Source organism: Pezoporus occidentalis, unplaced genomic scaffold, assembly GCF_034315485.1.
Source record: "Pezoporus occidentalis ecotype Australia unplaced genomic scaffold, CSIRO_AGI_Poc_V1 ctg15, whole genome shotgun sequence".
NCBI classification, from domain to species: Eukaryota; Metazoa; Chordata; class Aves; order Psittaciformes; family Psittacidae; genus Pezoporus; species Pezoporus occidentalis.
This window is the reverse complement of record NW_026913316.1, coordinates 10,241,516-10,269,081: the sequence shown is the minus strand read 5'-3', so window position 1 is coordinate 10,269,081 and position 27,566 is coordinate 10,241,516. Positions and strand designations below refer to the sequence as shown.

Here is a 27,566-nt window from a genome sequence, read left to right as displayed (position 1 = left end):
CCCATTACCTATTACAAAGCCCTACTAGTGTCTAGCCTGTCACAAGGCTAAATACTGAAATTACTTCCATTTTCCTTAATCTTCCTTTCCTTTCCTTGAGTCTCTTAATTACTGAGCCTAAAGGCTTAGTCATACTTATCCTCACATACTTTACCTATATTTTTTCAGAGGTGCTGCTTGCTCAGGTATCTCAGCAAAGGACTCCTCACATCACTGCAGAGTGGCTAGGATCTGCAGGCCAGTACAGGAAAACCCATTTTTAAATGAAGATTCATTTCATTGTCATGTCATGTAAGGTTGCAGCTCACTGAGAGGCTTCCATACATCTGCACTTCTATTACCCTATTTAGTTACTGTGTTCTGTATGAGAAATTAAGGGGAAAAAATGGGCACATTTGTTTTCACAGTATTTTCCACTACAATAAATGCTGGAATCTGCTAAGGTAAGAGATTTGTGCAAAATTAATTACTCGGATTTATTTGATGTACATTCTTTTTAACTGCCAATGCTTTATTTTTGCTCTTTGCAACACTTGAGGATATGGATTTACAAAAAATAGTGTAGTGAACAGGAGGAGTCCTTACTCTTCAAGAGCTTCCATTCTACATCTCTCAGAGGAAGGTCAGTGAATGAAATGAGGGTGCTTGTGTTCCAATTTTAGAATTGTTCTAAGTAAGAATTGCTGATTCTTTGGAATAGACTGGCTCTTTCAGGAGAGAAGTGAAGGAAGACAGGGCATTTGCAATTACTAGCAGGCTTTGCAAGTTTAAATTCTGGCTGGAGAGAGTCCTGAAGTTGGTAATGCATGAAAAGGGTTAAAGCAATGGGGCAGGTACTAGATTGGTATGTAGGATTCAGGACAGGTTGTAGGAGGGACAGTATTAATATAACTTGTGAAATTGGGTGAAAATAAACAGCAGCACTGTTTATAGAGTGCTGGTGACTGGCTGTAAGCATATGAACTGCATAAATCAGGTTGGTTGGATGATACCATACTACAGCTAGTCATGTGTAATAAAGGTTGTCCTACTTTTTTTTACAGACAGATACAACTGGTATTGATTCTTTTGGATGAGATAAGTTGATACTAGCCCCCTGACACGAAAACACTTCTGGCTGTACAAAGCTTGGGTCCTTACTTCTGCACATTTGTTTGATCAGATGAAAGAGTGCTACCAGAGGTACAAACGCACAAGGAAGAACAGCTAACAGCACACAGATGGCCAGTACCCAAGGTGGATACACTTTCTCCTCTTTCATAGGGAAGCCTTCCTATGGAGATAAAAAAACAAGCAGAAGAAATAATTGGTATGTACACTTACATTTTGCTAACATTTCCATTTGCATTTTCTTATGCTGTTATAGCAAGGACAAAAGTTTTGCTCCCAACAACAAAAGTTTTACTCCTGCTCCACAGTAGCACTCAGTGGCCATGTCCTCTGTATACCCTTCTCATGGGTTTAAAGATGACTGTAATTGTTTTATAGTTTCAAAGATTTACAGCTGGAATTGTGTCAAATTCCTGGGGCTGCAGAGGTTCCCTGAAGTTATCAAACTTCTACTCTCTTGCTTAAGCTCTGATTATTCTTGTTAGTACTCAAAGCTTATCTGGTTTCAGCAATCATTGAACATGCTGTTATCCAAATAGGGAAGATTTAAATTAGAGATTTCAAGGGAATTATGATAATGACATTTTTGCAAGTCTGTGGCTATGAGTTTTATTTTGGGATGGTAATTCTCCATGGATTTTGGAGGAGACACTGCTGCAGTGTAATCCTCATGCAGTTTAAGACCAGAATCAATCTTCACACTCCTATGCAGGGTGTATTTGAGAGGGATCCAAGAAACTGCAACTGACAGTGACATCCAGATCAAATGGTCTCAACAATGACATGTCTTTGATGCTGAATTAGATCAACACTGTTCTCAGACTGCTGCCTCCTTTCCTGTCTGCCTGTCAAATACATACTCATCAGGACCCCAGCGGTATGGGTAGTTCTCAGTGAGAAATATTTTCATGCCTGGCATCTGTTATGCAGCTCCAATGCTCTGCTCATACATTTGTTCCACCTCTGAACCTGCTGTAGGTGTGGAGCATCTATGAGACATTTTCTTCAATAGTAGTCTGCATTACACACATTGATAAGATATATGGAGCATGAAGTATGCGGGACTTCTCAAGAAGAGGCTCTTGGCAGAAACACTTTCTAGCATGTGTAACCTCTGTACATACTGCAGCCTTCTCATTCTGCGCATTGCATCACTTCAGGCTACGTTATGTGGGTAAGCAGTAGGTGGTAATGATTCTAATGGATCTAATAAGGGAGAAAAAACATAAACTCTTGGCGTTTATTAAAGTTTTGAAAGTATTTGGGAACATACATATTTAGGGTTCCAGGCTGCATAACTTGATGGCCTCTGTATCTGAAGAGTAACAAAAGCCAGGAAGACGATTAGCAGGAGCAGAGGGCTAATAAACCTCCATGTGATCTGCCAGTAGAGATTGGGTTTTCGTCCAGTCATCCATTTCACATCTTTACTGAACCTTTTAAGAGGAGGCAGATGTCAGATCTAAGTCATAAGAGTTTCACTTTTTCATATTTTTCTGTAAGTTTTAAACACTTTCATAACTAAGTTTTAAACAACTTCTGTGCTATTACAGTTTCCTAAATCTTTTCCATTTGCTTCTTTAATAACTTACTGCAGACTTAAGTAAATAATAATATCAATAAAGTAGATGATTCATCCCTGGTAGACATCAATAAAGACCTGTTTACATTGTCAGTTTACATTACTTGAGCACCAGTCTAAAGTTTCTAAGCACAAATAAGGGATGAAAATATTACGACAGTAATACAATACAGCAACTTGAACCAGCATCCTTTGCAGTCAGTAGTGGCAGTCATTTGGACACGGAGCTGATTTTTTTACATATACCTCTTACCATTTTATACATCGAATGGGCAGTAGATATATGTGGTTCTCGGTTTGGTAGTTACATGATAACCTGTATCTATCAAGCTGGGAGGAGTTTTGTAGTCTGGAATAGAAACTGTGATTTTTGTGCCTGTCTGTGTTCAAACACCGGCTTTGTTTTCATAGAATCATAGAATGGTTAGGGTTGGAAAGGACCTTTAGATCATCTAGTTCCAACCCCCCTGCCATGGGCAGGGACACCTCACGCTAAATCATATCACCCAAGGCCTCGTCCAACCTGGTCTTGAACACTGCCAGGGATGGAGCATTCACAACCTCCCTGGGCAACCTATTCCAGTGCCTCACCATCCTAACAGGAAAGACTTTCCTCCTTATATCCAATCTAAACTTCCCCTGTTTAAGTTTTAACCTGTTATCCCTTGTCCTATCACTACAGTCCCTAATGAAGAGTCCCTCTCCAGCATCCCTATAGGCCCCCTTCAGATACTGGAAGGCTGCTATGAGGTCTCCACACAGCCTTCTCTTCTCCAGGCTGAACAGCCCCAACTTCCTCAGCCTGTCTTCACACAGGAGGTGCTCCAGTCCCCTGATCATCCTCGTGGCCCTCCTCTGGACTTGTTCCAACAGTTCCATGTCCTTTTTATGTTGAGGACACCAGAACTGCACACAATACTCCGGGTGAGGTCTCAACGAGAGCAGAGTAGAGGGGCAGGATCACATCCTTTGACCTGCTGGTCACGCTCCTTTTGATGCAGCCCAGGATACGGTTGGCTTTCTGGGCTGCAAGCACACACTGCCGGCTCATGTTCATTTTCTCATCAACCAACAGCCCCAAGTCCTTCTCCGCAGGGCTGCTCTGAATCTCTTCTCTGCCCAACCTGTAGCTGTGCCTGGGATTGCTCTGACCCAGGTGTAGGACCTTGCACTTGGCATGGTTAAACTTCATGAGGTTGGCATCAGCCCACCTCACAAGCATGTCAAGGCCCTCTGGATGGCATTCCTTCTCTCCAGCCTATCAACCGAACCACACAGCTTGGTGTCATCGGCAAACTTGCTGAGGGCGCACTCAATCCCACTGTCCATGTCAGCGACAAAGATGTTGAACAAGACCGGTCCCAACACCGATCCCTGAGGGACGCCACTCATTACTGGTCTCCAGCCGGACATTGAGCCATTGACCACAACTCTTTGTGTGCAGCCATCCAGCCAGTTCTTTATCCACCGATAAAGAGAACATTTAAAGCAATTTTCAGCTTGCAGGTTGAGCCTTTTAACACGGGGAGTTTACTGCATGTTGCTTACTATGAAGTTTGAGGGGAAAAATCATTAAAAAAAATCAAAAGAAAAAATACAAGAGTACAAAACAAAAGGGCAGTAACAGGAGGATGTTTGAAAGGCAGTGTAACTCTTCTTGGCCAAAGAACTACAATAGCTGGTGACTTGCTAGCTTTAAACTCAAGATCTGCCCTTCCATAAGTGCCATGCAGAGATTACCCCTCCTGTTTTACAAATACAGGAGACTTAAAGCAAAGAATGATAACTACAGTCGCAGAACTGGTAAGTGCTACAGAAATAACTTTATATTGCATACCTGTATGTAACAAACATGGATGGAGAGTAAAATGCATGTCTCTTATGGCAAAAAAAATTGTTTCCAACATACCTTTTAATTTTATAGACATATGCAACCCCAACCACTTCAAAGAAGGCAATGACTAGAAGAGGCACCGTGCCTGCATAGCTGTCAAAAATGTCAATCCAGTAACTCCCCGAACCCAGCGTAAAACACAGAGCAATGAGGAAAGAAATTAGACATATTATACCTGAAGAAAAAAAGATATCTTTGTTACTGGAGTACTGAACTGAACTTAGTAAGTCTATTTTTGTTCTAAATTAATTTTGCTCTTGTTCTAGTGATTTTTATTCTCTCTCTGTGGAGCTACAACAAGCTATTTTTCCCTTAGGGGAGCTGATATCACTTCCCAAACTCAGTTTTCCACCATGTGTTGGCCAAGAGGCACCACCCTGTTGCAGGAGGAACGTGCTTGTATGACTCAGAGCATCCTTCAGTTTTTAATACGTTCAGCAGATAGACTGGGCTGAGCTGGGCTGTCTTATGCTAAATTTTGACTGATGTAATTCCATGCAGTCAATAGTCTGCGTTTCCATGAAGTCAATAGTCTCAGCATGCAGCAGCCAGCACCTAAGAAGTGTAAGGGCTCCCTGGATTTCTGCCCCCCACTTCCTCAAAGGGCCCAGAGCTGCAAATGTGTTATGTCCCTTGTGTCCTGGTGTGTATTGGTCTAAGTTTCATCACACTCTGTACATTCAGTTCTCCTTTAGCCAAGATACGGATTTAGGGTAATTGAGAGAAAATGTAGAAAGGAGGGAAAGTGTTGCTGAATGCAGACATGGGCTGTAAATCAGTTGGTATGTCCTTCTTTTGTGTTACTAACTGCTTCTGACTCTGAGATGGCCTTTGGTTGAATGCTGTCAAAAAATGGTTCCAGACTTCTTTTTCCTTAAGAAAACAAAGTGATATAATTACCTTACCAAGTTGTAAAGAAATTTATTTTTACATTGAAAGTTGTAAAATGATAAGGATATAATTTAGATGCCACAGCAAGACTTTTTTAGTCATGACAGCAATATTCCCATAATAATTTAAAATAATTTAAAAGGGCACATTGCACTAATGTTAATACATTACTTCAAACTGCCTGAAATTTTTCTAGACCAGTTTTTCTAGACCAGTTTCACAGTAAGATCTCAGACTCTCACCAAGTATGGTTTTAGAGGAGCAGGTTGGGGTCAGCGACTGTCTCTGGTTGAAATGATTCTGCTTTGATGCTAGAACAGGATTTCATGCACTCATTCCTGGTTTTCCAAGCGGTAATTTTGTACTCTGGTGTGTTCACAGTAAATATAAAATAATCTGTAGCAGCATAAACTTGAATGAAATAGGGTTTAATGACCTACCTTATAGTTCTGACAGTGGGGTGAGGTTGTGCACAGATGGTTATGGCTGACTAGCTGATGTCACTGGTTGCCTTGAAGTGACTTGTTGAGGTACCAAAGGCTTAAGTAAAGACAAGGCTTGTTCTTGTGTCTACAGTAGCTCAGGGTAAACCTGACTCCAGGAATAGCAATTTAACAAGCTTTCTCAGACAGAAACAACTTGAGAAAAAAACTGGCAAGGGCCATATAATACTGCCACCTGACAGCTTCTGCTATAACTGTTGCCTCATCTGTGTGCTTGTCTTCTGCAAACACAATCCACTGCCCTTACTAACACTATGAGATAGCCAAATTAATATTACTGATTCTTAATCCCCTATGATGTTTGTTAAGCAGTTGGTAGTTTGCTCATCTGTAAAGAAACCACCTTCTTTGAACAAAGTGAAACAAATATCTTACCAGATAATACCTCTTTGCGTACTGATTTAGATATAATTCGAAGTTCTAGAAGAGGAGTGAAGACTCCCTCGATGTTCCCAAACATAGAGGAAAGGCCCAGGCAGAACAACATTATGAAAAACAGGATAGCCCAGGCCTGGGAGCCTGGCATGATAATGATGGCTTGAGTGAAAGTGATGAAAGCCAAGCCAGTTCCCGATACACTCTGCAGAATTCACAGATAAAAATACACATTATAATGGTGTAAATGTAGTTTCTTATGCATATAGAATTATAACACACTTCTGTCCTTCCCTGGAGTCAAGGGTGCTGGTCAGCCTGTGGGGCTCTGTGGCAGCCAGCAGTTGAGAAAATGGGTAGTGGAGAGTGTTTGTGGAGATTTTCATTTTAAATGGTCTATCAGAGATGTGCAGACAATCACAGAGCAGAATCTTGGCTCTCACAAGAGAGACAGGTCTGGAGTAAAGCAGATCTGAGAGTTGTAATTGAAATAGCAGGTTTTTTGTTAATGCCACTTTAAACATGAGATCTAAGTAAGGTATGACTGCTACTCCAGCAGCAAGAGAGTTCTATTCTTTCTCATTAGGTGGTAAGGCCTTGTAAGGAAGGAATGCAAATGCGTGAGTAGTAAATGACAGTTACAGGACTGGGTGGAATTACTGGAGCAAGTGAAATGAGGTTTGAGAAGTAAACAGAGAAAACATCTGTGTTTAGTGATAGGAAAAATTATTTAGGAGGGTTGGAAAAGAAGGAAGCAAAGAGAATCCTGATGTATTTTGGTGGTGGGAGGGGGTTTAGGGTAAAAAGATTTAAAACATAGGTGAGATCCTGTGCAGAGAGGAGTTAAAATAAAAGGGAGAGGACAAGAGGGAATGGAAAGAAGGGTAAAAGAGAAGACAGTGATGATACCTTCCTCCTGGTCATACATGTGATTGAAGGCAAAGAGTGAACATTTTAATAGATATTGATTTAGGAAACTCCCATTCAGCGTCCTGTTTTCTATAATCTTTCAGCTAGATGTGTTTCATCTGTTATGCTTATACCTGTAAAACAAAGTAGGACTGAATCTAGTGTCTGTAGTAGGCTCCAGGTAGGACCACCTTTGAAGATCAGTTTTGTGGTGATAACGTGTAATTTTTTATGCTGTACCAGAGAGCTTTGAGTTCAGACTGTCCTATAGCAGTGTTGCTATTTCAAATTGTGAAATAATGGATTAATTACAAGCAGAGTAAAGTACAAGTACTTAAAAGAAAAAGGAAGATGCCAGTCCTTCTGTATATTTTAAGGGTTACTTTGTTGAAAGAAATGATGGTACCTGATCAAGAAATTCTTGAAGGTCACAGCTTTTCAGTTTGAGTCCAGCAATTTTTTCAGGATGTGATGAATTGAGGAGGCTAATCCAGGCTGTGTAGTTATCTCGCATGATGCTTTCTTCCGGAAGATCAAATTCATTGATAATACTGATAATGTTCCTGCCAGAGAAGTCAAGAAGCTTAAATGTTTGCAGAGGGTGTGGCTGGAAATGCTCTGCCATGTATTCAGATTTAATCAGAAGTTTTATTTACTCTCTGTGCTGTTATTTACAATATAAAGGAAAATATTAAATGAGAACTTTTATATAAAATAGTTACAAGAAAGTATTTAGACTTTTTAATGTCTTCTCTTTCAGATACAAACTTTGAGTACTTTATGCGGATGCAGTCTCTAGAACATTCCTATTTTATTTTATCAGCTCTCCTGAATTTCCACCACTTGGGTTTAGTAATTCAGTGAATCTAGTGGAACAGGAAAAGGTATTGTTTTTTTAACTACTTCTAATTCCAGTCTGAGATTGAGATGTGATCCTTGGTGTGCTACTTCTATTTTTGGATTGTTTTATTTGTCTTGCTTCTTACAGACCCTGCCCTGATCATTCTTGTCTCAATGCCGTAGTACTTTCTATTTTTATATGAGACCTCTCTATACAGATGCTTTTCCTTTTTACTGAAAATGAATTATCTAAATGCATGTTTTTCAAGTAACACATTATCTGTTTAGGCATTGAAACTGCAGTATAACACTGGAAACACAAGTTTCTTACCTGTCCAAGCAGTCCCAGTAGCCTGTGGTTGCTTTAAATCCCAAAACAGAAAAGACTGGGATGGAAGCATAGAGGGATGTCATGCTGTTCACAAGTGCTACTGTCACAGCGTCCTTTTCACAGTCGTTTCTAGAAATAGCATTCAAACAAATGAAGTAACTAAAAAAAGGCAGTATTTTAGCTGTGATTCTCTCAGGTATTTCTGCAAACATTTAAATGTGTTAGGTTTCTCTCCCCTTCCCTTCCTGTTAGGAAGTCTATTTGGCCTTTTGGAGAGACAGCAGCTGTTAAAATCCTTTAGAAAAAATAAGATCCTCTATAAATAGTCTAAGGACAGAGTTTTGAAAATTTCAGAAAATTGGTCAAAATTCAGCAGGAATTTAGGCAATTTATAAAGGTTTTAGTTCTACTTACACTGGTGAATTGTAGCTTGAGAATGCAATAAGACCTCCAAAAGCCAAAGAGAGAGAGAAGAAAATCTGGGTAGCTGCATCAAGCCATACACTGGGATTTTTCAAAGTGTTCAGCTGAAATAATTGGAATAAATGCACTTATTAGGCTTAAATTAAAATTTCTTTTTCTCTCCCATTTCTCATAGCTCATCTCTTATTTCACTTCTGAAATTGAGTTGTGTTGCCATCTAAATATGCTGAAAATGGGAATTAGTACAAAACATGTCAGTAAAGCAGCTGTTTCAGGTCTGTTTAAATATATGTAGCAATTATAGAACCTGTTTCATTGTACACCTATTCTATCTGATGATAAAAATGTGTTTTTAAATGCATTAGGAACATAATAGGGACAGTACATTGCATTTTTCCTCAGTTTGTTGTCTTTGCTACTCCACATACTCCGTAATTTACAGTTTAAGAATATTATCTTCCTAAAACTGTATGCTATAGATACTAAATCTTCATTGTTTTAAGACAAAGTGATTCCATAGCTTTTCAAATAATGAAAAGACTAAAAGCCCAAGTAGACCAAGAGAGGATATTCATTTAAAAGTGCATCTTAGATTAAAAGTACTGTGAAAACAACAATAAAATATAAAAGGGCAACATAAGAAAAATAAGGATAAAGGAGAAGTTGACAGAATGAATTTTGATGTAAGGGCTACATGATAGAGGAAGCTAAATTAAAAAGTCAGTGATTGTTGGATTACAGAGGATAGCATAAATTTTAAATAGCTTCACCAAGAAGGAATCTTACCCTTAAACTCAGTTTAAAAGAAAAAGATTAAACATAAATAGTATGCAATATGTAAATGTGCTCAATAAATACTAATTTCCTGCAGAAACTAAGAAGTAGCATATTACATTCGTACCCTGCTAGGTATGAATATTGTTCCATTATCAAGTAGTGAAAATACAAACCAGTATTAGTTAAGAGCGAGTGTTTTAAAAAAGAGCTGGCTCAAAAGTAATACTGGGGCTGTAGAGAGTCGTTTAACTTTGTTTTACGGCAGCCTGAGTTAAATCTATATCCTAGTCATCCAGGGCAAATCCTAGGGCATCCTAGGGCAAATTGTGTGTTTGCTGTGTTGTACATGCCTGTGCCATTGGTCGAAGTACGTGACTAGAAACATTTGTAGGAATGATCCTACTAGAAGCATTTATAGAATAAGAGGTAAGTATACCAAAGAACCTTAATAGCATTCTGGGTTTCTCTGAAACTGGCCTGAGCTTGAGGAGGAAGAATAATGTGTTCACCTCAGTGTGGATGGATGCAGTGAATGCCATTACTGCATATGTTTTCTCCATAAGCATGCCAGTGCTTCAACTGCAGCAGAACTGGTATAATGTTTGGTAGAACATAGCATAGCAAGCAGATATGTGTAGCCGTTATTGGCTAAATGCTTCAGCTTAGGCAAACCTTTCTAGAGGTTTATTTTGAAAGATCATAACCAAACCCTCCAATGCCGGAGTGCTCACTGGTAGGACCTTGTGTAGAAGTAGATTGCTCTTGCAGTGCAGAAAGCATGTTGCCAAGTGGCCTTCACAGCTTGATTAAGTCAATTGTCAGTGCTGACAAACCAATTGTCAGTGCTGATGCGAGTGTTAAAAGTCTGGCTTTCTGACTGTGGACTTTGGCTAATGAGTCTGGAGGTAGTTTAGTTTGGTGCTAGAGGCAATGCATTTATTGATTCTAAAAGATGCTAAGCAACCCACAAACCTGAAGAAATAGTGAACAGGCAAGCATGCTGTGGCAATGTCATTATCTGGTCCTAAGCAAATTATGAATCTAAATGGTATTTTATATTTTCAATAATATAGCATACAGATTTCATAAATGTGTCTTCAGATAAAAAAAAAATGTGCTGAAGCTAGAAAGATGTGGCTGAAGATATAAAACCAGAATATTAATCAATGAACACAGGAGTAATGAGGAAACGAAGCATAACTGCTCCCCCCTGAACAATGAGACGTTTGGACACTTAAACACATGAAACATGGGCAGAAGCTTTCTTAAAACAGAATTAAAAGCTACTGGGATATCTGTGATGTGTGATTTTGGTGTAAAAACAGCTATTAATGTTTCTCATAAGCAAGTGACCAACAAGTAATTCTGCACTTAAAGACAGCAGTTCATTAAGGTAATGGTTTTGTTCTCAATACCAGAAACAATATGGATAGACCAGGTACCTTGAAAGGAGTTTTAAGTCTTCATTCACAGTAATATATCAGGTGTAAAACTAAACTGCAAAATAGAGGAAAAAAATTACAAATGGTCTCTGTGATAGAGGACATGGTGACTATGCTGCCTTTATTGTGGCCATTCTCACTGCTCCATAAATAGCAGCAGAGCTCTGGGTGCAGGCATCAGTTGCCCAGCCATGTTCCTGGAATTGTTCATTGCCAGAGAATCCCCAAATATTTAGAGTCTCTGAAGCAATTTCAAGTATGAAAGACTGTGCTCTTGATCTGACACAGATGTCCACAGAAACTGAAATGCATAAAGACCATTGCTGATGCTTGATGTGATCCCTTTTCTGCTGCCTCTGATGTTTTTTTTTTTTACCCAAGAACTTTTCCAAAAGTCTCTGTTCCAGCTCCTCTATTGCTGCATCTTTGTGCAGCTTCTGCTTTCCCTTCAAGTGCCTGTGAGTATAACTTCAGTATCTTTTTTCTATTCTTGGCAGCTTCACTTTCCAAGTAGCCAAGGATTTAGAGAGGGTGAATAAATCATCAGACTTCTCCATCTCTGAAAGTCAAAGAAGCATAGTATTCATTATTCATTTAAAGTGTGAAAGTGTGTTGTATGGTAAAAAAACAACTGTGTTTTTGCATGAAAATAAAACCACAGCCTATTCTATTTAAAATCCATATGCATACAGCCATTATTAGTGATATTAGTTAGTAAGACCTAAGATACAAACTTGGAAAGCAAATAAACAATGTTTAATGAAAAAAATAAATTCAGTTGGGTGATGATGATGTTGAAACTTATTAAGATATGACCTTTAGCACTAGGTAGTACTTTCTCTCACAGATTATCAAAAACAACAGTGAGGTACAGCAGTTGCCAGAGAGTGGATGTGACAGCTATTACAGGGAAACTACAATTTCTGCTGCATTGCAAGTTGGAGAAAAGCTGGAAAAGATTGCCTCCAGTGAATGGAGAGTGTCAAGAGGCTTTATATATGTTTTGTTTGGCTTCTTTTTAAAGCAGGCTGAAATAGGCAGCTGTATTTTACATTACTAAAACTTTACAAGCCTCCTGCAGAGACATGAAAAGAAGAAACCAGCACACACTTTGAGGAATTTGCTTTACAGTTCTGTAAGCTAATATGGTCTTGGTTGGCCAGGTAAATCTGTGCAACAGCAGTGCCCATAGCAGATATCACTTACCAGGCTGTTGCATCAGCTTTTCCATGTTTGTAGATAAGAACGGAGTTTCATCACCAAAACCATCTTTAGCTGACTCCTCAAGGATGTCCCCAGGATCTGCTTCCTCAAACCAGCTAATCATTAACTGCAGGTTGATTGCAGCTGGATTTTCATTCTGACTTCTGGTGCCAGTCTGCAGAACCATCTGCCTCTTCTTTTATGATGATCTGCTCCCCCTCAGCACTGCAGTACCTTTAGGCTTTGTGCATACACGCAAATCTACTTTTTGCAGTAAGTTCACTGTGTGGTGATTAAGTCCTGAAGATGCCTGAACTCTTCCAGAGAAACCCAACAGCCAGGCTGAGACCAAATATCAACAGAGACCAACTCTGTTCTGGTTCTGTTGTCTAATCTGCTTTCTTTATCAAGACATTGCACCAAGCATTTATTGTCTTGTCTGGGCTCTACAAAAATGCAAGTGCATGTCCTTATCTTCTGTAAAGACCAAGGTTATCCTTTTTGAGCTCTGACAGCATTCAGATGAGTCTCTGTGCCATTGGGCTTGTAGGGTGAGGGATAAAAAAGGTGTCTCATTTGAGCCCTCTCTTGCTGTCGTCACTTTCCAGGCTGGCATGTAACATATCTCCATGCTTCTTGGGTTATGTTTTCCTTAATACCTGTGTTCCTGTTGTAGGAAGGAAAAGGGAAATACCCAGTGCCTCTGTGATGGAACCTGCAGAAGCAGAGGATGCTCTGAGACCATCTGTCAGTGGGTGCTCTTTTTCCTTCTCCACGCTTGTTGTTTTATGGAGGTTTTTAGGCAGAGTTTGAGGAGCCTGCAGTTGATAGCAACCACTTGGTGGGATAATTTGACTTTGCATTTGGGAAGGCTGCTAAGGACAAAGTAAAGAGGTCTTTCTGAAATGGCCAGCTATAGAGGGATCTGGCACTCCTGTCCCTTTAACAAGATGAGAAAAAAATGGGAGAGGGGTATTGTCCAGCAGTTCTGTCTTTTAGGGGCAGCTTCAGGGTGGGGGGAAAACTTCAGCTATGGTGAAAGAGGGATAGGAGAAAACTACTTTCAACCTTTTAAAAAAAAAAAAACCAAACCAAACACTTTGCAGTGTAATTCCTCAGCGAATTATTTAAAGCTGTGTAGATTCTGTAGCATTGGCAGGGAAACCCCATCTTTCTTATGTGTAAAAGAGAGGTGATTGTCAAGTGTATCAGTTTCACTTACACATTCAGGACTGAAGCACCCTTAACGAACTCAGTTTTCCAGTATTTTCTGAAATGTTTATTACTGAACTGTTTAATACTTTGTTGCTTCCTTTCTTGGTAAAGTATATTAAAACCCAAGTCACTTAATCTCAGGAAAAAGAGCTTACCTGAGTTCTTGTGTAGAATCATAGAATGCTTTGGGTTGGAAAGGACCTTAAGATCATCTAGTTCCAACCCCCCTGCCATAGGCAGGGACACCTTGCAAGCCCCTGGCCAGCCTGGCCTTGAGCACTGCCAAGGATGGAGCATTTACTACTTCTTTGTGCAACCCATTCCAGTGCCTCACCGCCTTCACAGTAAAGAACTTCTTCTTTACATCTGATCTAAACTTCCTCTGTTTAAGATTAAACCCATTACCCCCTGTCCTGTTCCTACAGTCCCTGATGGAAGAGTTCTTTGTAGCCCCCCTAGGGACCTAGATCAGGAGTTGCTGGAAAGTGAATACACAGTATGAGATCCGAGTGGGAGAAAAAGGAAAAACAGTATTTCTGATTATAGCAGCAATACTTACATTAGGGGTGAAGAGGTAAGCCAGACCATTTGTGGCTCCTGGTAGCGTGAGTCCATGAATAAGGAATATAGTTAGGACCAGATAAGGAAATATTGCTGTTACATAAATTGCCTAAAGTAAGAATGCAGGCAGACAGTTACTGACAATAACACTGATAAATCCTACCTAAGTTATTGCAACACACAGTCTTAATACTGTAAGATAAGACAGCAACAGCTGAACATTGCCATCTTTAAAAGAAGCAGAATGATATGCAGAACATATTTGTAATGAAATTGTTCTTAAAACTGTGTGAGAGGAGACTTGTATGGCAGCAGCACTTGCAGTGGTAAAGGACTGTGATTTTGGACCATCTGTACCAATGTTACCACTTTATTGGACAAGGAACATTCCAAAATGGTTCTAGTACGCTAAATCAGGAAGGTGGTAAAACTCAGTATCTGGAGAGCAAGACTCAAAGTATGGGATGATGCATTTCTCTGTCCTTTCTGTACCTTTCCTGTGGTTTCAATTCCTCGGATGGTGCAGAGGTAGACAATTGCCCAGCAAGCTGCTAAGCACAAAACGAGCCACCACTGTAACGTGCCACTCTCAGTGACATCAGGTGTTATGTTCAAAGTTTTCCTGTACCAAAAATAATTGACTGCTGTACTTCTGTAACATTCTTCGTTGAACCCTGGAAAAAAATGTGGAAAGCAGAAGATTTTAGAATTGGTAGTATTTTCCCCAGTCACTGTACGGTTAGGAAGCAATACTTTATACTTGAAGAGTAGCAGGATGGTCTCTTGCGGGCTGCCAAATTGAATGTGTAAGTCTTGAAATACTCCAGGAATTCCAGTGGACAAAGAGTTAGGGCACCTATCTTTGAAAAGCAAGAAAGGTGACCTGTGTCACATCTAAATTGTGGGAAAGCAACTCCTCTCTGTCCCAGCCAAAATACTGACAGAGAGGAGTAATCATGACTGTGGTCATTGTGGCTGTATGCAACTTTTCAACCAAAACTTACTCTGGTGAGATTTGGATAATGAAGTAACTTGCAGCTATGGGATGTACAGATTTAGCCAAGTGACTTTCAAGTTAAAAATCTACTCTTGAAAGCATGGTTGCCACTGAAATGAAGCTGGTGATCCTCTTTCAGTGTACAAGGACACTAATGTACTCAAACTTGCTGGTGTCCTTTCCTCAGCTCTGAATTAAAATAATTGGATGTGCACTGGGACATACGCTGTCCAGCACAGTCCCAGCTACCTCTAAATCATGCCATTTTAGGTGACCTTCAGCTAAGCCTGGTAGATGGAAACAGCTGCTGTCTGACTCATTTAGGAAGAAGCTGCCTGGAGAGAGCAATGCAATCATGATGGAGAAGTGCGGGTTCTTCCTATCTTGGCCCTGGTATTGAAAAATCCATCCTTAAAGGACTTCTTCAGTGTTTTCTAAAAGGTGCTGTCATCGTTTAAGCCCAGCTGGCAAGTAAGTACCATCCAAACCCAGGACAGATGCTTAACTAAAAATGCAGGGGGTTTGTATATCAAACTAGTTGATTAAAAAGTTGATCTCCAAAGCACGTTTGGAAAACATTTGTTTAGCTCACTAGCTGGGATGTCTGTATCCTGAGAAATGAAAGAATCCTCTTTCTTAAGGGACAGATGATTTTCTTCTGTAACAAAGATGGTGGATGTCTAACTGTCTTCTTACTCTAGAATATTCCTAAGGTCTCAAAAATAATGTTATCTCCTGCTGTGTTTTGTCTTCCTAGCTTCTTCCTCAGATTATGTTTCTTGTACTGCCCTGGAACTTGTTGTCTCTTGTGCTCTGAGTGAAAATAGCTGGAAAATAATTTTGAAGAACTGAGAGCAGTCTTCCTTATGCTGCTTAGGTACACTGTCTGTCTCTGGGCTTACTAAAGGTTTTGTAATGGGTAATGTGAATTTGATCTGAGCCTCAAAGATTCCCTCTTTGAGTAGTTCCTCTGCTACCTCAAAAACATTTTACTCAGTTGCTCCTTTTTTTTTAAACACTGTTATTACATTTCCTATTTTGAAATCAAGCAAAAGAGGTCATGGATTTTATGGCTTTTGTTATTCGTGTGAGGATGATGTATTTGAGTAGTCTATGGACCCTATCGTAGCTTTTTGAGCGGAAAACAAACCAGATCTTGTGCACAACTCAGGGCCAAATCAAGTGTGGCTTCTCAAGGGTTTCTCAATTAGCTGCTCTAGGATGTTGTCTTCTTGTCTCAGCGACCTACAGCAGAAACTGAAGTTCTCTGGTAAGGTTGTGTTTCTTGCTCTGGCATCTCACTTAATCTTTCTCAGTACATCATGGCAAATGACCTGAAAGGTTTCTGTAAGAGCTTGTAATGAGTCATGATGAATGAATCACCACTTAATGAAAACTCAGAAGTCTCATTTAAAGCAGTTACTGAAAGATGTAGTTGTAAATCTGTGTTTTATGTTAACTATCTCATGTGTCTTGATGTGTAGTTTGTAACAGCAGATACATGTGTCTTGATAAAGGACTATTTTTCCATAGGAAGCAGAGGATGCTCTTTCAGACTGGTATTTTTGTATCATAGCACAAGCATAGAAAATACACAAAGCTTCCCTTTTCCCCTTTCTAGTCCCCAGACTGATGTTTGTGATCCTCCTTTTCCTATGAGTGATGCTCAGAGTGGTAGTTACCTGTTCTGTTTTCATTTAGAGGACACATGCTCCAAGGAAGAGGTTCCTGGAAGGAGTTTATTAGATACCACATCACCCAGGTTAAAACTGTGTTGTAGTATAAGCTCACCAGAACTGACACCATCCACGAACCAACACCTGCAGAAAGCACAAGATCTCAGCTTAGAAAGGTTTGGAGAAAAATATCAGTCGCAGCACTTGCCCTCAGAAGCTCATGTTTCCTCACTTTGCAACATTTTCTGCTTCCCCCAGGAATTTTCACATGAAAGATGAGTATTTGTGTCCTCAGTAGCCAAACACTGGTGCAGCCCCCAGCTCCAAGAGGGCTGCCAATCACTACATATTTATAAGATTAGGGTTGAAGTCTTTGCTGTAGTATGTAATACATTGTTTTCTGCAACACAACTTTAATAGCAGACACCAAAAGAGACTGAATTTTTTGCAGCATGTCTTGTCTCTTTTGTCCCAAATCATGCACAGTGCCCTAAACTATTAACTGAGTTGCTCCTACAATGAGGAAGGAAGAATAGCAACACCATGGCTTCTGCTTGCTTGTGTTTTTGCAAAGGGAGGATGGACATGCTTAATTGTAAGAGATGGGTTTAGCTGGAACCACTACACTGCTGCTTGGTATTTCTTCCTCATTGCTCTTTGGCCCTTAGATAACTCCCCTTACCCACCCCTTCTCCTCTCACACACACCCACAGGTATGGCAGTTGCTCCCAATCCCATTTTTAAGCACCTGCTGAAAGCAGGGTATGATCCATCAGTGCTGGCTGGAGCATCTGACGGTTTCTCCTTGACCCCACAGGCAGGAAGGTGCTATCTCAAAGCTGGTACAGCTGATTGTTCAGCCCTCTAACGATGGCTGCTCCCATTCACTTTCTGCGGCCTAACAATGTGCTTGGGATACCAGATACAGGTTTTTTTTTCAGCGTATATTAAATAAATAGAAAAAAAATTGTTGGTACAGAACTGCTCATCAGTCTGCATCCTGCTGTGTGGACTGTCACTCATGTTAATAATAGCCCTTCAGTAGCCCCATTGTGCCTGTGTTTTGTGGTGAGGAACTCTCCTAGGTTGCTTCAGGCTCTTTAGGAGGTGGCAGGATCCTGTTCCTGATCTCCGCTCTTTCTGTCCTCCAGTCCAACTCTTCCTGGCTCCTGGAGGGGCTGTGAGGGAGGAGCAAGAACCACTGTGTGCAGGCAGCTCTTGTGTAAGCTACAAGGTATGGTAGGAATAGGGCAGTGTTGGCCAATAGAGCTTGTGACTGCTGTGCTTTCTACAGCAAAGGTTATGAGGTTTGCATTTAAGGCTCCTTTGTGCCTAGAGTAACATCTGATGGGAGTGATATAGAATCATAGAATAGTTTGGGTGGGAAGGGGCCTTTAAAGGTCATTTAGTCCAACCCCCTTCTAATGAGCAGGGACATCTACAACTAGATCTGGTTGCTCAGAGCCCCATGCAGCCTGGCCTTGACTGTTTCCAGGTATGGGACACCTACCAGCTCTCTGGGCAACCTATTATGGTTTCACTACCCTTAAAGTACAAACTTTCTTCTTATATCCTAACAAAGCATCAGGCATGGGTTTGTTGGCTGGGAGCTCAGCTGCAGTTCCTTCAGCTGGGACCCCAAGAGATATACCGACTCCTCCGAGGTAGGGCGAGATGCTGTTCCAGGCACTGATGCTGCCTTTCCTCATGCACTGTCCCAAGGCCAGTTCAAGGTGCAACAGCGGGATTCCTTCGAAGAGAAGAGCGATGAAGTATGGGATAAGGAATGCCCCTGAAAATAAAGTGCAATTAAGCCACGTTGTTATCTGCATCTCACTGAGATTACTGTTTGATAATTTGCCTGCTTTATGACCCTTGTTCTTGTAGGATGTGTTGGGAGAGAAAGCATTGCTAGGGATACCTGCCAAGTAACATCTGTTACTGGTAGTTTTATTGCTGAAGATGCAGGAGGAAGGACTAAAGGATGCTTAGTTCTGCAGGATGCTTCCCCTCAAGCACTGCGAGCATGAAGCCTCTTTTCTCTGGGGAAACAAAAGCAGAAGTCCTGCCTCAGCCCCCTTCCTATCCTACTGGCTGTGCTCCTCATGACTTTGTCAGTAAACCTCTGCCTTGTTATACCATTTCCCTTACCCTCCAGATCTCATATCTGTGTCTGCCTGTCTCTGCTGCCAGCTCTGGAAACCTTCTGCTCTCCCTCAGGCTAGTAGGGAGAGCATCACTATCACCACTTGAGAGAGCAGAATGGAGCAGCTCGGCTCTCCACCCCATCTTCCCCTCTGAGAGGGAGGTGGGGGGATGCACAAGGTTTCAGGTCACTTCTTAGAATGGCCTCTGTGTTTTGCAATCACGGACTATTTAGAAAGGCTGGGCAGATAAATCTAATTGCTTGTATTAAGTACTGCAAAAACTTTGCTACCTGCTGCTAGGTGCTACAGTAACTTGGTACAGCACCCAGAGAAAGTGTGTTCTTTTAATGTTTCAATTTCCCCTTATCAAGAAACACATAGGAACAAAAATCAGCAAAGCTCTTCACAGTGAAGGACTGTTTTTAGTTTGCCAAAGGTGGAAATAAATGTGTCCCCTTATGATCCGATTTCTTAAGATGTTTTTAACGGCTAAGAATCAGATTTTAAAAGAGACTGTTAATTCCTAGTACGTTAAATCTTCAATTTGCACGTACCCCCTTCACAGTAGTCCCAGTGCTTGGAAAAAGCTCTGAAGTGGCTGTTATAACAAACACACACCCTCAGAAGAGAGAGACTTACAGAGGAGTTAAGGAAAACAATTGTTTAAGTGTTTTACCACCTGATAAAATCTCACCTGGAGCTACCCGCCTCCCATGTAAATGCGATGGAATTTGCAGGTCCTTCCCACAAGAACTGGGTAACCTCTCACCATTCTCAGTCCTGCATTCTCCTTCAAACCTGCTGCAATATCCCCTTCCGCAGCACACCGGGGTGCCCACCCAGCCCTCCTGACAGCCCCATGCCTTGGGCTGTCTAATAGGAATAGTGGAATATCCATGAGAGTGCCTGGAGCACTCTGCTTGTTCTCCTGTCTGTGTGGCCATGCACCAGCTCCGAGCGGCAGCTGTCCACTGCAATCCCTGCCATGCTGAACTCTTGCTAGCAAAGCGCTCTGTAAGGGACCGGCAATCTCTCATGTCATATCTTCCTGGAAATAACTGTGTAATAATTAGTGCAAACTGCCCCCTGTTATCGCTCTCTTCTGTTTGCTAGATGAACCACTGACAGCAGGGCATGTTTAGATAATGTGCTGATAAAAGCCTGTTTACTTTGTGCTGGTTTGTACCTATCTCCAGTCATATTGAAAGCATGGCAACGCGTAATGTCAGGCTTGGAAAGAAAACACTGGTTTTCCATGAAAACGATATAAAAAGTATGCTACCTGCAAATATGGAAATATGGCAGAAGATAGGGGTAAGAAGAAATAGGTACTGGAGCTAATCTTTCTCAAACCTAATTCAAATAAATGGCTTGTAGTGTAAAAATATGCTTTCAGTTGTTCATTCCTTTGCTTTATAGTATTTTTAAGCAAGAAGGAGGGAGTTAGGAAAAGCACAGACAGTCTGCTCAAGCACTAGAAGCTTACTTTTTCCCACAATAAAATCCCCCTACCCCTATCTGATACTAGAAAGGTATTGATACAGAAGGTTGACCAATGTACAGGGGGGTAGTACAGGGATATTGTACAAGGGGGTTAGAGGAATTTGCTTGCTTAAAAGTATTGTCTGTTGTAAATGTCTGCTAAGCAGAACAAAGGCACCTGGTCCTATTGGTAAGCAGCTATTGATAAGGAAAAGAAGACACTTGGTCCTATTGATAAGCAGCTATTGATAAGGAAAAGCAGACACTTGGTCCTTTTGATAAGCAGCTATTGATAAGGAAAAGCAGATGCCTGAATCTACTAACAAGGGGAGAAGCAGATGGTTTATGGCTGGGATACCGGGCCAAACCCTAAGGCCATATGTGAAGATTGAAAGGTGAAAAGTGCAAGGAGAGGAAGACTCATTTACTTCATCTTGAAGACCCCTACCCACAGGAGGAAGACTCAGTTACTTCATCTTGAGACCCCTGCCCATGACCAGAGGGTCATTATAATGGGTCATGACCTTCTGGCTCATTATAATACGAAGCGGGGATAGGATATGAATATGTATAGGCGTGTTGTGCAACCTTATGAATATATATAACTTTAGAGGATAAATGTAGAGGGAAACAACACTGAGGCACGCATGACTTTGAGGAATTATCCCTATGCGTCTCAGCGCTGAATAAAAGCATACCTACTTTACAACTTTTAATGAGTTGTGGAGTTTATCCGCGCATCAGTATCAGATACCTCATAGTGAGTAGGAACCCTCTAGCACTACCCAGACTAAACGAAAAATGAAGAGTCCAAAATGTGCCACAGTTGAAAGTCATTTTGGAAGGAGATCCTGCACAAGGATACTGCAAAGCTGAGGAGCAATCCCTGTGCACATGAGAAGGCACAGAAAGTCTACAATAGCTTTTTCAAATCAGTCTATCAACTACAAATACTGCACATATTGATAAGCTGGTTTCCTTGACAGCAGAATCCCAAGTGACAAGGAGCTTCAGCATGTAGCACGACTGGTGGTGTTGCTAACTCAGAAGAGCCATTAGAGCAGAGACAGCTCTGTAGTCGTGGTGGTAGAAAATACTTGGTGTGCTCTAGCTACACTGAGAGTTTTTAAAACCTGATCCCTTGATTGTGGTGTATCATAGAATCACAGAATTGTTTGGGTTAGAAGGGGCCTTAAAGATTATCCAACCCCCTTGCTGTAGGCAGGGTCATCTTCCACTAGACCAGATTGCTCAAAGCCCCATCCAGCCTGGCAGATGTACAGACAAATCAGGTGAGAAAAGCAACTGCTCAGCCCTATTCAACCCTCTGCTTGCAAAATGACACTTGAAGGGCACGCTCTTTGTTTTATCACCCACACATGGCCATCTGGAAGAAAAGTGCAGGAGCTGCTAGGCAGCCTGTTGAGAGCTGCTGATGCACTGGAGGGCAGAGTGACCAGGGGCTTAGCAAAGGAGAGCAGTCTAAAGCTGAATAATGGCAACCACAGAGTGAAACAGCCAAATTGGTTCTATCACATCTTACCAAGAGAGAGCAATAGACCTGACTAGTGGAAATGTAAAGCAGTTTGATGTACCAGCCAGGTGACCTCCTCATCAAGGAGTACCAAGGCTGTACCAAGACCAGCAGAAATTCATTAGCATCAGTGAGAAGCAGATGTGAAAACCTGGGAGTACCAATAAAGACTTGTTAAATGCTGAAGAACAGCTTAGAGGAATTGATTCAGGTGTTCAATATTGCATCTTACCAGTGCCTGCAGATCAAGTAGCAGAATAATTTATGTTTTACCTACAAGAAATTGCAATAGCTGATAACTACTTGTACAGATACAGAGAAAAAGCTATTAGATATTGAAAAGGGATTATTAGACCTGTCTCACTTTCTCCATAGGAGTTCAGCTAAGCAGGGTAGTAGCCAACACAGGAACAAATCACATCAAGACATCAATCAAGTAGGAAAAAAAGCAGCAGCTTAATCGTATTCACCCTTCTCTCTGGAAAACAATACGTCATGATCTTTGCGATGTCTTCTACACATGCCTTAATACAGATGAAAAGTATGAGCTACTGTAAATGTCATACTTGTGCAGCATATTTATGATGGCACTGATTTTGACTTACAGGCCACACTGCACATCTTCTTAGACTCTGAAACTTTGCAGGGTTGTGTGTGTAAGTGACTCTATCCCCTTGAACAATATTGAAGAAGCTAAAGCCATGCCCAGAAAAATCAAGGTGGCAATAGCGATTTGGAAAGAATGGGGCTAACTCCTGTAGATCAACTTATAAAATGACCTTGGTGAACTCCTCTATGAAATACTCATAACTGAGGGATGCAAGAGAGCAGCAGTCACGTGCAAGCATGCACCACTCTGAACTGCAAAAGGCAACCAAATGCAAGCTCTTTTGTTCCCACCATACTTCTTTTATTTGTTTAATTTTACAGTATCTTCCTGGTGTACCTGTTGTTCCTCTGAGATTTTATTTTCCTTCTGAGGACACAGGGAGCCAGGAACTGCGTTTTGCAGCCAGTGGTAGTTCAAATCCTAGCAAAGGTCAGGTAGGCCATGGGTTATTAAAGTCTGTTAATCGTTGCCCCAGAAGTAAACAGTTCTCCCTTTTGAGCTGTACTTCAGTGCTGATTGTATTTATTTTCCTAGAAAGAAACTGTATTTTATGTTAAAGGTATTTTCCAGTCATCCTGCAGGCTCAGGCACAATGCACATTTGTAATACCCATGGATTAGGCAAGCATATATATATCCCAGCTATAATGAAAAAAATAAAACAGTGCGGTAAGTTCCAGGTACATCTGGGTTGTTGGGGTTTTTTAGATACACTCAGATGATCTTATGTGTACACATATAACTGTATGGCTTGTTTGAGTCTCAGTTTTAAGTGTCAAACTATATGCTGGGTCATTTAGAGACTTCTTTTTGATCCCAGTTGCCTGGGAACCTTTGTGTTTGTCTCCACTTACTGTGGCAAACAACCTTCATATCCATTAGTCATGAAAAGTAAATAACTAACTTAACTCAGGCAATAAATGCAAATAATCAGTAACGACAGAGGGTGATAAATGTCAGCAAAACTGATATTATATTAGATCCGAGTTACTGAGTAACACTAATGTGCAATGAATAAGGTCCAGAGGTCTGCTGAGAACAGCTGACATGAGACAAATATACAAGCACTCGTTTTTATCTCTTGTTTTTAAAAAGATCTAGAAATGAGGTGAAGTGCACTGACTAACTCTTACAGACTTGGAAAACACCTGAATGAGCTGTGAAACTGTGAGCTGTACCCATAAACCATTCCACCTTAGAGCACATCTATGCTATGTCCCTACCAGCTGCACTTCTGGCTGTGGCTGCAGGTATAGTCACTGCACCTCTCAGGTCTCCTACTTAACCAGATGCTGCTGGTCTCTCCCATGCTTACATCTTCAGATGCACACAAGCAGGATTTATACTTCAGTACTCCATAAAATCTATTGGGCTTTTGCATCTGAGTTGCTTGCTTTCAAAAAATGCAACCCCAAAATCACATCACTGTCTTAAATTAGCAGAAATATAATGCAGCTACATTATACACCGGTGTAAACCCAACCGCTCTGTCTTCTTGGTGGTCTTCATGACTCCCTCAAACTTTCCCAATGCCGGCTTTCTGGGATAAATTATTCACAAATCCTGCAGCACTTTGTTACAGAGTCCACCCTGCTTTGAGCTCTCTGAGCCCTTTTTTAAATCCAGTGACCAGACATTGCCCGTACATCCACATATTGACCTTTACTCACCAGTCTCATGCTACAGACTGTAGTGATGCAAAGTACCTATATACCATTACTGAGTCTGCTACCTATTTTAAACTGATTTTTCACAGAAAAAAATACTATTCATGAAGCAAAGGAATGATTCAGCCTTTGTCCCTGCAGCATTTTCTTATTTTTATTGTCTTTAAACCTGCTTAAACCCTGTTCTTTTTGTCCCTAGAAGCTCCTGTGGGTTATATCAGTGCTCAGAAGCTGGATCCACAAGCAAACAGACTTTCCGAGCACTGTGCAGTCCATACAGACTGGTCACTTGGGTATCCTTGCACTAAGACTCACACTTCTGTGGTGGTAGAGGTCTGTAGGGCAGTGATGGGATGTAGGAGGAGAAGAATGGAGGGAAGAGAGCAAACCTCAGTACGAGGCAAGTGTTCCTGATCTTCTGAAGTGAGGCTGGGATCTGAAGAGGTTGAAAAACAGCTGGCCACAGCTAGACCCTGCCTCCAGCATGGAGAAGCAACCCTTGGTGCTTCATGGGAAGGTGTGAGAGCCTCCTTATGGTCCGTAGAACAATATTTCATCTTAATCCATAACAGCACGAAACCCTGACACACAAAGTTTATGCAGCCGCATGCAGCTGGTGGCCCCAGAACCAGCTCTGTGTAATGAGATGTGTGGAGGAGCTGCGTCTTGCTATGGTCCCGTCTATGAGTTTGAAACCTTCCACTGAATGCTTGGTGTTAATTATTACATTACAGAAATATCACATTATGTTAATTTTGTTCTGAATGCTTGTTCCCTTGCTCCAAGATAGAAAGGCCACTTGAGATGCTGTAGGGTTTTTGTCTGACCTACAGCTCCTGCTCCAGAGTATCATCCTTGCAGGTCCCATGCCATACCTGCTATGGGGATGTTTCTCAAAAGGTGTTTATCATGTCTCATTAATGTCTGTATCATTAACTGAAGTGACAGGCTTTTTTCCAGCCATCTCCGTGGGCAAACACAGAAAAAAAACATGCTTGCACCTATGGCTTTCTCACCACCCAGTTATGTCACTGCTCTGGGGGAGTTTCACTGGGTTTCACATCTAAATAAATAATGGAAAATGTTAAGTCTCTCGGGAGGAATCTAGCTCACTTCTTCTCTTTTTTTATTTGAATCGATCTAATTGTAGCGTCCAGCTGTTACATGTTTAACAGCTCCTTGCAGCCAAGATAATTTCCCTTTGTTTATGGACTATGATCAACATACACTTTCATTTTGAATTTCATGAGCTAAATAGACTGGATTCTTGAGTCATTCCTTGTCCCAAAAGTTTTCTGGACCTTGAATAGTTGTTAGGGCTTTTCTGCATTTTGTCTGATTTTTCAAGTTGACTTTGAAAGGCGGACTTTCTGAAGAAGTCAGAAGTTTCTTAGTACTGGTAGTAGTATCTACACCTACTTCCTAATGCTCTGCTTATATATGTGTCCTGGGTTCAGCAGTAGCAGTCATTTTAATCCGTCTTGGTAGCTGGTGCAGTGCTGTGTTTTGACTAAGAACTAAGGTTCTTTGTGTTGATACAACCTTCTGTATCTTATTCATTCAGATACTTACGAGAATCCTCAAGTGTCTCCTTCTTTCTGAAACACCTCTTCCATTTAAAGGCAGCATCCATTCCTGGTTCCTTGGCTGGTTCAAATATATGTAGCTCATCAAGTAATACAGATACCTTGGTATAACAAGCTGGATTTAATAGGTTTTTTCTGTCATATGACAGTTCTCCAGGTTTGAATTTTCTCTTTCTCCAGTTATTTGAAAGATAAAGACTAATACTGGTCTGAAACAATTTGCTATCTCACTCTGCTTTAGCCAGCTTACCATGGCGGATCTCAAAAGCTGCTGTGAAAGGCGAGTTATCAAGTACTCTTTTCTGATCCACTTATATTTACTAAATTGGCTGCTTCTAAAGCAATTCTTTGTGGGAATGGTGCCCTGGGACAGGCTTGGGCAGCTGCCTGCAGTACCTGGCAGGGTCCTGGTGGGGTTCTTCCAGTTCTTATCATTTATCTCCTTCCCCTCTACTCTGCCCTGGTGAGACCCCATCTGGAATATTGTGTCCAGTTCTGGGCCCCTCAGTTCAAGGACAGGGAGCTGCTGGAGAGAGTCCAGTGAAGGGCAACAAAGATGATTAAGGGAGTGGAGCATCTCCCTTATGAGGAAAGACTGAGGGAGCTGGGTCTCTATAGTTTGGAGAAGAGGAGACTGAGGGGTGACCTTATTAGTGTCTATAAATATATAAAGGGGGAATGTCAGGATGGAGCTAGGCTCTACTCAGTGGCAAACAATGATAGGACAAGGGGTAATGGGTGCAAACTGGAACACAAGAGGTTCCACTTAAACTTGAGAAGAAACTTCTTCTCAGTGAGGGTGACGGAACACTGGAACAGGCTCCCCAGGGAGGTTGTGGAGTCTCCTTCCCTGGAGACATTCAAAACCCGCCTGGACACATTCCTGTGTAACATTACCTAGGTGTTCGTGCTCCGGCAGGGGTATTGGACTAGATGATCTTTTGAGGTCCCTTCCAATCTCTAGCATACTGTGATACTGTGATCTATGATAAATGCCTCACAGGCATCAAAAAGTACAATTTAGTTTTGTGCAGGGGAAGTTCCAGATGATGAGGCAACTCCTGAGTGCATCAGAGAAGGAAAGGGAACAACTTGCTCCCTTCCCAAAGGAAAGAGCAGTGACTGTTTGTATGGGGGCCGGTTCACTTGGGCCTCCCCAGGACTTCTTGCTTTTCCTTAAAGTAACAAGCTGCAGGGTCAGATTCCTGCTCCTATCTGGAATGTAGAAGCAATGTAAGAGCTCCAGTGTTGGTTTTGCTGACAGTTAGTGGCAGTCTGGTCTTATCTCCTAAACAAACACATCATTTTAAGGTCCCTTCAAACCCAAACTGTTCTATGATTGATTCCATGATTCTATGACTCTATGAAGTTAAAATGAAATACACGTCTACAGAAAAAGTTAGTCTAACTGGAGCAAAACATTTATGAGAATTAGATAGTTTAAAAAAAAGCCCCCTGAATCATTGGGGGGCTATATCTAACTTCCGTGCCCATCGTAAGTTAGTGTAGTTATATAAGAATTGTAATTTAATAGTCCAACAAAACCGCATGTCAGTCTTACCGCCTCCATGTATCTGACACAAGTATGGAAATCGCCACACGTTCCCCAAACCGACGGCAAATCCGATACAGCTTAAAATATACTGGAACTTGTTGTCCCACTTGGGTCTGCTATCTTCTTTAGGGATTTCAGGTGGCACTGACAAGTCTTTCGACATTTTAATGCAGTATCCTTGGCTCTTTAGCTCCTTTCCCTATAAGTTGGAAGATGCTTCAAAACCTGTCTCTCCTACAGATTTTATGCGGGGTGAC

The 27,566-nt window shown here is 41.3% G+C and overlaps 1 protein-coding gene across 1 annotated transcript; it reads right to left on the bottom strand.

The window, feature by feature from the left end:
* Positions 1-494: 494 nt before the first annotated feature.
* LOC134159732 (sodium-dependent neutral amino acid transporter B(0)AT3-like) lies at positions 495-27,566 on the bottom strand. The gene is made up of 12 exons (XM_062611007.1): positions 27,316-27,566; positions 18,381-18,521; positions 16,736-16,873; positions 14,549-14,730; positions 14,055-14,165; positions 8,850-8,962; positions 8,436-8,564; positions 7,671-7,827; positions 6,356-6,560; positions 4,602-4,761; positions 2,384-2,546; positions 495-1,273 (listed from the first exon to the last, which is right to left on the bottom strand). Exons 1-12 carry the CDS (start codon positions 27,470-27,472, stop codon positions 1,028-1,030), a joined length of 1,902 nt encoding a protein of 633 aa, XP_062466991.1. The 5' UTR covers positions 27,473-27,566; the 3' UTR covers positions 495-1,027.